Raw genomic sequence first — 12,062 nt, forward strand, 5'->3', positions numbered from 1 at the left:
ATTATTGGATACAGGTTTATTATCTCCCCATCAAAAGAGTTATATTGGCCCTTCCACAAGGGTAAGCTTTGGCTATGTGAAAGAATAACTTAAACTTCAGATATCTCATCTGACATGATAAAAATGAACATAGGCTATTTAATACCTTAATATATTCTTTCTTTTTATTTCCATCTAACAGCTTTGTCTTTTCTCTTGTTTTTCATAGGCTTTGGTGAAGCATGTCCAGTCTAAAGGATATCCAAATGAACGTTTTGAACTTCTCACCAACTTCCCTCGAAGGAAACTCTCTCATCTGGACTATGACATTACATTACAAGAGGCAGGCCTTTGTCCTCAAGAGACTGTCTTTGTACAGGAAAGAAATTAACATCATGGCCTGACCTCTCTCAGCTTACCCCTTTTATCCCTTTTCCTGTGAGATACCATGTCACTAAGTGTGCATTTTGGCTCATAGGACCATAGAGCCAAAGTCGGGCAAGCAAGTCACCTGCCTTCTGTTTTATTTCTTGCTCTCTCCTATATTCAGTCTCTTCCCCCAACCCCCTTTTTCACTCCTCTTCTGTTTTCTTCTTTTTCCTACTATTCTTTCTTTCTTACCTAATCTGGTGACCAAATGGAAGTGAAAGAATTAGACCTCCTAGTACTGGCTGCAGGAAATGCATGTTCCAATAAGTGGTCTCTTGCACAGCACTTTTTTGGGATCAAGTGATAATGTTACTCCTCAGGCTCCTTTGGTAAAAGAATGGCTAGATTCAGAATAAGAACAACCTCCTTTTTTTTGTAAGCCCCATTTTTGGTAGAGAAAAGAAATTCTATAACGCTTTGTTGTTCATGTAAGAAATATCACGTAACAAAATATTCAGGCTTTTGTTTACATGGAAAAAGCATCCCTTATAATTATTGTTCATTATATTTAAAAATTTTTTTCAAAGGATTCCCATGTTCCCACCTAAAATCATTTTCCATGATATGTGTTATTGGCAGATTGAGTGTTAAATATAGGGTGAGTAGCATGGAGTGGCTTTCAATATCCTAGCCTGAAACAGCTTTCTTCATTATTACTTTATAAATTGTATTGATCCTGCTAGTCCTGGAACGGACGTTTAGTGAGGCGATTTTGGTGACTGGGATAGGAAGGTGCTTGCTGTTTCTGCCAGTACAGCATATTAGTTCCTTTGGCCCTTCCATTGTTTGGGTCCACAAGTGATCTGTAGGAGAGCAACTGTTCAATTAATCATGCAGTACAGTGGCTTGTGGTTGTAACCACTATGGTAATTGATTGTCCTATGTGCTTTAAGGCATACTGATGTATGTCCCGGGGGGGTGGGGGGGAGTAAAAGATGCAGCTGAGAGTTGCTAACCATGTTCCTACGGTTAGAAAGAATGATTCATTTTTTTACCCCTGGTTGGAACAATTCCTAAAAGGTTCTGGTGACTGAATGAGCTTAATTCCTCTACCGTTTTCTTGCAAAAGGTATCAAAACTGAAAGCCTCTCTAAGGCAAAGACCTTTAAATTCAGTTTATAAGACAACATTTAGTAAGGGAGGTGGAGAAGGTTACCGGTAATCTTCAGATGTGGGGTTCTTCTGCCGACAAAAGCCACATTCAGACTTAGCTGGTGAAAGCTTTTTTCAGTATTATTTAGAAGAGGCCATCTTGAATCTATGTAATACTGTCTGACTTATCACCTTCACCATATGCTCAATTCTTACTTTGAGCTTTAAATAGAGTCCTCTGAAGGGGTAGTAGTGATTCTGGTGGCAAAATCAGAACTTTAACTTGTTCTATAGAATGGACCTATTTTGTCAGTTGGGGATTTGGATTGATTGATTCTTCTACTTGAGGAACATAAATTGCTATTGCTCAGAGACCTTTAGGTTTCCATCTACTTTAAGATCACTCTTTCGGCAACGTGGGGATTAAAAAAAAAGATGCTTATTGTGTTGCTAGTACACAATTAGAGAATATGGTTTCTAATGGTTGGATTTTGAGGGACCCTTCCTAAAGAATGAGTATGTATCTCCTCAAGGAAATCATGGAAAATTCTGTTTATTCTTCAGTGAGTCCTTTTGAATTAATGTTCTTACATTTTTTTCTAAGTCTGTGTAAGTGCTTATGTATAAGTATATAATTGTATAAATATTTATAAATATATTTATATAATTACAATTTCATTTATACCTTGAGTCAAAGTTCTCTCTTTAGATTGGTGACTGAGTAATACCATTTCGGTGTTTTTCTCATAGGCTCTTGAGGCTAACTAGCAGCTTCTCATTTATTGAGGAAACATGGTTTTCATGTTAATTCCTCAATTGTATCTCTGAACTTGGATAATATACTTGCTATCTGAGGAATAGAGCTATATACTAGCAAAGGTGCAGTAGAAGGTTTAAAAATTGTTGGTAGTAGACAAAGTCAGAAATTAAAAATTCAGGGAGGCACAGGGTAAGAACTGAGGGTATGCCCAGCTTTGGTGCTGTGTTGGCACCCATCTCCACTCTCAGCAAAGTCACAGCTAAAGTCCAAATCTGTCAAAAATGTGAAGTCAAGAATTTTCCCTGTGGGACTCTGTTTCATTCTTTTACCTACTAACTTCTCTATAAAACGTATCTCAAGAATCCGAGACATGCTCATTAATGATAGGATGTAGTTCTTTTTGATGAGGTCAGCCATGGCATATCCATTTATGAGAAACCAAAGTGACTTTTTCAACTTGGATAACTGTGAGATGACCGAGTAAATATAAAGTGATTTAAGTAAGCATATCAAAGACTTAGGGCATGAGATACTGATCCAACTTAGATACAGTTGGTGTTTTTAGAGTACAAGATGTAGAGGATTTTATTTTATTTTGAGGCAGAAGTGTAATTATCCTGGGCTTGATATAGAAGCCCATGGGGGAGGGATTATGGATTATACATGGAAAGAGTAAGTATAAAAAGGAGTACTGCTTCGCTCATGAACTCAATTCACTAAAGGAGTATGCTTCCTCCAGTTTGTCTTCTTCTTTGCTCTGCAAATTCCTTTGCTCTTTGGAGGAAAGATTTTACTGAATAGATTAAATGAGGCTAGTAAGATTAGTTAAAAATAGTCATTCCTTACAGGTATTGGAAACAGCTCAAAAGAAAAGATGGGGAGGAAAAGGACAAGATAGACTTTGAGAAGGACAAGAAACAAAGATGGGGAGATGGAATGAAAATTAGTGGGGGAAAAAAGTGACAGGAAACATCTTTTGAATTTGATTTAGAAAGGAACCAGAGAAGAGAAAGAACAGCCAAAGAAAGAACAGAGGGAAGAATGCGGAACTAATTCTGAGTAACTAGCATGTGCTAGGTACTTTATGTGCATTTTCTCCTTTAATCTTCTTAAGAACTCTACAAAATACACACTTTCCCCATTTTGTAGGCAGGAAGAAAGTGAAGTTCATAGAACCCGCTCAGGCTGTCACAGCTAGTAATTGACAAAATCAAAATAGGCATCCAGAATCCATGCTTTTTTTACTCCCTTGCTGTAGTCGCCCACAACAGGGGAATCAATTTACCCAAAAGGTTCTCTTCCTGTGTTTGGCTCTGTAAATTATCATTTGGTTTGTTTCCTTTTAAAGCTTGTGGGATTTGCACTATGCCTGTAAATTCTTATTTACACCACTGTTTTGAGGGACTGATTATTCCTTTTTTAAAACGGTGCACTGATAAAAATGTGAAAGGAAAATATGTGGCATTATTTGCCAAGAATAGATGGAAAGGCTAAAAAATAATTTTATCTTTTTTAAACCATTTTTTGGAAAAGATACAGTTTTCTTTGTCCCATCCATACCTAAATTGAGCTATGTGTATATTTTTAAATCTTCTATAAAATTCTACTTCCTTGACTCTAGAAGTCAACAAATATTTATTGAGTCCTTAATCAAAGTTGGAAATGTCTTGAAGTCTAATACCTGGTTTCTTCCTGTTTTATCCAGTTGGAAAGACACACTACACATGAGATAATTGAAGAACATGTAAATGTTTACCTTTCTGGGGCTGAACTATAATTACAATAAAACTTCAGAAAAGGGAAAGACTTGTGTAGGCTTTCATTAGGAAAGGCCACAGAAAACTAAAACTGAAAAGTGGCAAACTCTGTAGCTCAGAGTTTTTGACTCACCTGTATTCTTTAGCTCCACCTTTTGTAACTGCTAGACTTAGGGCACAACGTTTATCGGTAGTGTATATCCAGCACCCAAGTAGGAAAGGATTATTGATCCTAGGACTAAAGATTTTAGCTAGCAAGGATCTCACTTGGACACTTAGGAAAATACCAGAGGGAGCCACTAGCAGCTGGAAAGTGAAGGAAAGATTTAATTTCTCTACCCAAGTACGAATGAAATATATAGAGGGGCACTGTATGTAGGCATGAGTGCACTCGGGTAACAGCTCTGCTATACTAATAGAGAATTGGACTGGATCAGTAGTTCTGTTTTTTCACGTTAAAGGACTTATTCAAGTTTGGCAGGGGTGGGGAATTGTGGGGTTACATATTAATAACATTAAGACCATAGCTGGAGAAAATGTGCATATGAAATTGCAGACCCTTTGCAAAAACTCTAGGAACCCACAGATTGTAGACCACTGAATGAGATTACCTCTGAAGTCCTTTCCACTCTAAACTTTTATGCTTCTAGTTTCTCCTCTTTATTGCATATTATCCCTAGGCTAATTAAAAGTTTACTTGTTAATCAGTTCTTTCGCTTTTTTTCTGTGTCCAGATTTCCCAGTAACTTCATCTAACCTCACTGTGTGACCAAAATCTCCAAAAAGGAGACTATCGTAGTTCTAGACCTAGTAATGATCTTTTAAACACAATTCATCAATTTTAAAAACTTCATGCTGTGTTTTGAATCAGTGTTAAGTAGGACTAAAATGTAATTAATGAGAACCAAATATTTCACTGACACCAGAATTAAATTTTATTTTACCTGTGTGCTTAAAGCACTTTACTGGATGAGCAATTGTTAGGAAATTGATTTGACTAAGTTGTAAAATTTACACTTGGTTTTAGCAGAAACAACTTTTTCAAGATCTAATTAGACCAACTTTTAAAAATATTTCTTATCCCACAAGAGTGCATCTCTGTTATGTTGTTCATATTTTCTCTCTCTCTCTCTCTCTCTGTCAGTCTGGCCCTCTTTCACTTAACTACTCAATAGTAAATCATGGGATGCAGGTTGCTTGAGTAAGTGATGGCTTGTGTAAAATTAAATGAGATAGGAAGAACCAACCCTACTGATGAACATGGCAGTTTCCCAGTAATACAAGCCTTGATGAAAAGGCTACTTGAAGACAGCTGTGTCCTATGAATATTCAACTTCATTGATTTGCCTTGCATAGCATATCAATCATTGTCTTGCCTTGACACTTAGTATTGCATTGTGCACAGTTTAGATTAGTGGCAAGAATGTTTAGTACAGAAAATAACCAACAGAGAATACCAAGGCACTATCTTGATTTCTCTTGTTATGTAGAAATTTGGTATTTCGGTGCTGGTTATTTTGGTCTTTGACTCAACCGTGTGTCAGTTCTGCTAGAGAGACAGTTTGGAATCAAGAATATTTTTTTATAGAGATTATGATGACTTTGATCGTTTTCCCATGAAGTGAACTTGTGACTAAATTATTGGATGTGACTATGAGGCCGTGAATTAGAAAGGCTTTTTATCCTACCTTCTCTTTTACTTTTCCATTCTCTATTCTCTATTTTTTGGATATCCATTTTCTGAAAATTAGTCATGACTTTTAATGAAATTAGCTATGTTTAAGAAGTTCCATTTCTAAGTTTGAATGTATAACATTTTTAATTTTTCATAAATTAATATATAAGGGAAGAATTTGAAGCAAGTGGTTTTATAGCTCATTTTCTCTCTGCACCTAAGAATTCTCTTATTCTATATATAGAACGGCTAGCTCCATGATACCCTTCCTCCCTTCTTTGTCCTACAGAATGTTCTGTACTGCTTAGAATCTCAGTCATTCTCATAAACATGGTAATTTTTGGTTCAAGCCTTTATTTGCCATATGATCTCAAAGCAGAGGTGGGCAATCCAATATGAACTGCTTCAGTAAAACAATTTAGCATTTCTGAAAAGTATTTTCAAGAGATGACCAGATTTACTTGGATTAGAGATACAAATACCAATGGTAGTGTTTTGCCTAAACAATCCCACATTAATGTCTTAATACGAGAAGTTGCCTTCTTATACTTAATTCTGTGGCAACAAATAGCAAGTTTTTGTTGTCTGGTATTTCCTATATACAGACCAAAATGCCCTGAGATTTTCTCTTTTACAGGGTCACTTGAGTCTTCAAATAGGAAGAATAGTCAAACTACGCTGGACTGAACGTGAAAAATTTTATCTGCATCAAAAAAAGTTATTAATCTAACTGGGCTACCACGAATCATTCATTTATTAGATGTAAATAAATAAAATGGGAGACATTTCAAATCATTGGATAAATTCTGACCTGGAATTGAATTCTCCCCTTCTTAAAATCTTTTATTTGCTTTTTTCATAGACTCAGTATGAGCATCTTAACTAATAAGGGATAGATTCTTGATCTGGAACTGTTCCCTGCCATTCTGCTTTTTTTTCCCTTTTGTCAAGCTTGCTAGCTTTAGAAGAGTACATGTTACCAGGTTCTATTTCAAGTTAATGACTTTGGAATGCTGATGCTCAACTGGGTATCTGAATGTTTTCAACAAAATGGTTTTATAGTATGCTTTTCTTGGAGCTTCTGTGTTCTTAATAATGGAAAATATCAATAAATTATGTGATTCAAAATATAAATAGGTTTTTTACCCTAATCATATGTTCTTAATAACTTTTTGATGATTTATTGCCCTGTAAATTAAACCTCACATGAAGTTACCATTGCCACCAGAAAATCCCCTTTTACCTGCTAATTAGAATGAAAGTAGTATGTGACCTCCACTTTTTAGTTAAGGAGTGTAGCAAGCTTGTAGTAGGGGCTGTTTATCTTACCCATTTTGGGACTTGGGCCTTGGGCCTTGTTACTTTTTCCGTTTATCCCTTCAATTTTGGAAAGCCTGTTTAAAACTCTTGCTGGGAAACAGACGGTAAAGCTATGATATAATCCTCTAGTCTTAGATATAGAGAAATGAGTACCAGTTGATGCTAACATGATACTTAGACTTTGAGGGGCTTTCATCCAAGCTTTGGCATGAATCTTTTATATACAGTTTTTTCACTCCTTTAAAAATCTTTGCTAGAATGGTTTTCCTTTTGATTGTTAACAACTTCTAAGCATCTGGTGTCTTTCTTTTCTTTCTTTCTTTCTTTTTTTTTTTTTTTTTTTTAACCCTTTAAGAAAAGTCCTTTTTCGAGTAGGTATTGATTGTTCCATGAATACTCTCAGGAGTGTTTGTAGGCTCTGTGCATGCTTTGTATGAGTTCAGTTTGAATAATGCGTTTTGAATCATCTGGGATGTCCCAATTCTGGCATGTCTTCACTAATTGTGTTTTTTAAACATTTTTCACATCATTTCCCAAACCTCACTTCCCATCTTATTCAGAGAGGTTAATCAAGGAATGAAATTTGTTTGGGGAATAGGGATGGGGGTGGGTTAGGGACTTGAGTGAGGTCAGCTTGGGGTGTTTGCTTTAAAGTGTTTCTCAAGCAGTTCCTAAGAGTATTTAGAGATTCCCTGGGAATCCTTATTCTGGACAAAGTGGTGGTCTTAGTGAGATTTGCATTTTTAATGCAGGACAGGCTCTAAATTTAATCTGTAGTGTAACTTTGTTATTGAATCCAAGAAGATAATGGACAGAGACAGTGCTCCTATTGTAGCGTTTCTGGCAAGTGCTCCTTCAAAGGCACATAGAGTTCTCTGTGTTCTGGGTTTTTAATCCCATGGTGCTAGGAGATATTTGTTTCTGCAGCTCTTCTCAAAAGTGGGAAGAAGGGTTCGGGACCAGTGAGCAAGGGGGCAACTGGATCATCCACTAAATTGTTTTGTTCATGACACACTAGAGACCCTCCTGTACATCTAGCAAGTGATAATTAAGGTGCTAGGGAAAGCCTTAAATTTGAAGACACATGGAGGCGATAGCAAATCTAAACTTGGAGGAGGAAAAAAACATACCATTAGATAAAGCAGAGCTGTGACTGCTGGCTAAGACTCCATGGAACTTCCACTTGCTCTAAAACCAGGGAAATCTTAGATAACTGGGTGTGATGTATCTATAGATACACATAGTCTATAGGTAAATAATTTCCAAAATGGGGGTCTTTCAGTTGGTGATCCTCTGGTTTTGGCTGTACCAAATTGTGAATATTGCTGTGTTGTACCCAGTTGCTTTATATTGGTACTGCAACTTGAACGGGGCGGGTGGGGTGGGACATTTGGGGTGGGGGCGGGAGGGGAGTGGGACGATCAGTCTTTTGAAGACATCAGCTCACTGTGCTGAGAGAGGGACCAAACTCAAGGAAACCTCTGATCTATAAATTCAACTGCTGCATTTTTTTATAAATACATGTAAATGTCCTGTTGTAATATTTGATCTTGGAAATAAAATCAAAAACTTTTCAGTATTAGTTTTTTGTTACTGTTTTTGTGAGAGAAGACTCTCTCTACATATTACTTTTTTTTTTAATTTTTTTTTCAACGTTTTTTATTTATTTTTGGGACAGAGAGAGACAGAGCATGAACGGGGGAGGGGCAGAGAGAGAGGGAGACACAGAATCGGAAACAGGCTCCAGGCTCCGAGCTATCAGCCCAGAGCCTGACGCTGGGCTCGAACTCACGGACCGCGAGATCGTGACCTGGCTGAAGTCGGACGCTTAACCGACTGCGCCACCCAGGCGCCCCTAGATATTACTTTTAATTAATATAATTCAGGATTCAAAAGCTTGCCCTCATATTCTCATGTTTAGGATCCTGAAGTATTTATTGACAGAAGTTAGTTCATAGTCGCATTGTCAAGGATAATGTTTGCTAGCTTCTCTTTTAATAGTATGTCGAAACTTTATGGTAAGTGCTGTATAAATGTTAGTGAAATTATCATGAAATCTTTGGGTGAGCTAGCCTTTTAGGAAAGTAGGATCCTATAACTCGATATTTGGGCAATTCAAGCATGTAATCTTTCAGACCAGGAATAGTGATTAAGGACTCAGTTTAAACAAGTAAAGGAAAAACAGAATTACTAAATTAATGGGAGAAAAGCCAGGAGATATGATTGTATTATATCGTAGAAATTGAGGTCACTGCCTAGCTCATGGTAACCCCAGAAACCAGTTTGTGCTATGCCTCTTGCTCTTTTTTTTTTTTTTCTTTAACATTTATTATTGACAGACAGACATAGAGCGTGAGCAGGGGAGGGGCAGAGAGAGAGGGAGACACAGAATCTGAAGTAGGCTCCAGGCTCTGAGCTGGCAGCACAGAGCCTGACGCGGGGCTCGAACTCACCAACTGCAAGATCATGACCTGAGCTGAAGTTAGTCGCTTAACCAGCTGAGCCACCCAGGTGCCCCTGCCTCTTGCTCTTAAGGAACTATTCCTCATCCCCACACTTCAGCAACCTATCCTGATGGGACTTGCCATCTTCTTCCAAGACTAGGTCTCCCTGGCCACATGGGTCAGCCAAGGGTTGGACCTAAATATTAAATTGGACTGAGAGGGGATGTCTCCCATTCCTCCAGCCACAGGATACTTATTCTTAACTGACCTCACTATGTGCCAAATAATAGAAATATGGGGATGAGCACAACAAGCACAGCCCTGTCCTCAAGGAACGTATTTTCAATGAATACAGACAATACACAAATTTAAAGACAAAGGTTTGATTCAAATATTGTGAAAAAAATAGAAAAGCAGATAGAGAATTCTGCTTTAAATAAGATGTTGGGGAGTTAACATTTAGGCTGGGACCCGAAGGATGCGGCGAAGGTGGCCATGCCAAGAGTAGGAGGGGAACCTCCAAGCAGAACAACAACTGCAAGAGCTGGGGAACAGGATGTACTTGAGGTATCGAGAGAAGGCAAATGGGTCTGGTGTGTAGTGAGCAAAGGGAGTGGCCTAAAACGCGCAGGAGCCAGGTCATATAAGGCCTTAGTAGGCCCTGGTAAGGAGTCCAGATCATGTTCCAGGTGTAATGAGAAGACATTATCATGTGGACAGTGAGTTGGAAGAGAGCAAGAACAGAGACTGTCGCAGTGACCAAACAGCAAAACAGAGGTCTCCTGGACCAAAGAGTGAGAGTGGAACTGGGAAGTAGTGTATAGATTAGAGATGCATCATCACAGTAGAAATGGAAAGACTTACTGTCGGATTAGATGTGGAGGAACGAAGGAAAGCGAAATCAATCATGAGTTTCCGGCAGGGAGTAGGTAGTGGTGTCGGTACTGAGGCAGGAAGATGTGATCAGGCAGGTTTGGTCGGGGGAGAGATCATTTTGGACGTGTTCACTGTGATACTTCCAAGGGTAGGTGTAGTACAGGAAGTTGGACACGTGAACGCGAAGCTTGGAGGAGAGGTGGACTGGAATTAGAGATCTGAAAAACCATCAGCATTACAGAGTTTATTAGTCCCATGAGAAAGAGTGAGGTCACCTAGGGACAAAGTTGAAGCAGAGGGTCCAGAATCCAGGTCTGGAGATCACCCAACAGAAAGAGACCCAGTCGAGGGGATGCAGCCAGTGAGAGAAGAGAAACACCAGAGTGAGGTGTCAAGGGAGTGAAGAGCAAGAATTTCAAAAAGGCTCTAGAGGCCACCTAGGTCTAATTCTGTCTCAGGCTCAAGTAAAAAGGACAGGGAAGTGTTTATTAGATGCAAAAAGTCACTGAGGAGACCAAGAACAACCTCAGTGTGGTGTTGGAAACAGAAGCCTAATTGGAGTGGGTTGACGTTTGTAATATTTGTATACTAATGAAATAAAAAGAAAAACAATACTTCCTCTTCAGTGGACTGGTATGAATGGCAATTCTTTCAACATCTATCTTCCTTTTTTTCTCCCTCCAATTAAGGGAATGTGCTCTCCTGTTTAGTCAGCTGTCAGTTGAGGTCGGAGCCCACCCACAAGGAAGCTGACAGTCTGTCACTTTTATTTGGGGAAGACTGGCCTGATGGTCATCATCTTTTCCCCTTCCCTCTGCCAGTGAATTCCATGCTCTCAGCTTCCTCTATTCCTTGCTCAGACCCCACCTCCAGACCCCCCAGTATCCCTCAGAATGGAACATCTGTCTCTCCTGTTCTCCTAAGCCTTTCAGTCTTGGTTTATGGCATTAGGCAAATTGTTTTCCCACCCAAGCCCCGTTCTTAATGTGTGCCTTTCCTAGACTCCCATCTGCTTCTCCCTAGAAATGTCACCACCAAAGTGGTAACTAGTAGATGTGTCTCCAGTGGAGCCAAATTCTAAGATTATTAACACATTGGTAAAAAGGTAACGCTGTAGTTCTTTTGTGGCCGTGTCCAGGCCTCCGTTACCATAGAGGCTTCCTACAGGGACGTGAAGAATTTGAACTAAAGTTGGCCTTACTAAGTAAAACTGTTGCAAGTATGCCGTTTCTAAAAGAACTATCTTATCGGTAAGACTGATCATTGAAGTGTGACACATTTACCCTAAGGAACAAAAACCTACAGCTTCTATCATAAGCCCCAAAGAAGTCTGGTACTTTCTTTCAGGGGTTAAAGCCAAATTCCGTCACTTCCCTTTGCTCCACAAGCACCATTTTAATGATACCCATATGAGAGTGTCAGCTGTTAGATAAGCCATTGAGATGGGAACAGAGACCCCTTCTAAAAATCTGAGCGAGATCTGGCAGTTAGCCATCAGATCACTCTAATGGCCCAAGTAACAGATTTCTAACAGCTAATGCATACAAAATCCTTTTGCTAAGCTGAGATCCAAGAACAGCGGGAGGGGACTAACTCATTCTAGGCATCTCACATTTTATTTAATGTTCAAAATAAACTTAAAAGGTAGGCATCGTTTCATAAATGAAAAACTGAGGCCCAGATTATTACTGGGGCTCTGTAAACCACTCAAGTTCACATAGCTAATAGGT

General features: G+C 38.8%; 1 protein-coding gene across 2 annotated transcripts in view; it reads left to right on the plus strand.

The window, feature by feature from the left end:
• UBXN7 (UBX domain protein 7) overlaps positions 1-6,843 on the plus strand; it is a 60,416-nt gene extending 53,573 nt beyond the window's left edge. For both annotated transcript variants that reach the window (XM_058730981.1, XM_058730982.1), the window contains one exon: positions 209-6,843. In XM_058730981.1, the coding sequence (XP_058586964.1) occupies positions 209-370 (162 nt within the window). In that variant the 3' untranslated portion in view covers positions 371-6,843. The remainder of the gene's footprint in view (positions 1-208) is intronic.
• Positions 6,844-12,062: the final 5,219 nt, after the last annotated feature.

Source organism: Neofelis nebulosa, chromosome 5 (genome assembly GCF_028018385.1).
Source record: "Neofelis nebulosa isolate mNeoNeb1 chromosome 5, mNeoNeb1.pri, whole genome shotgun sequence".
NCBI classification, from domain to species: Eukaryota; Metazoa; Chordata; class Mammalia; order Carnivora; family Felidae; genus Neofelis; species Neofelis nebulosa.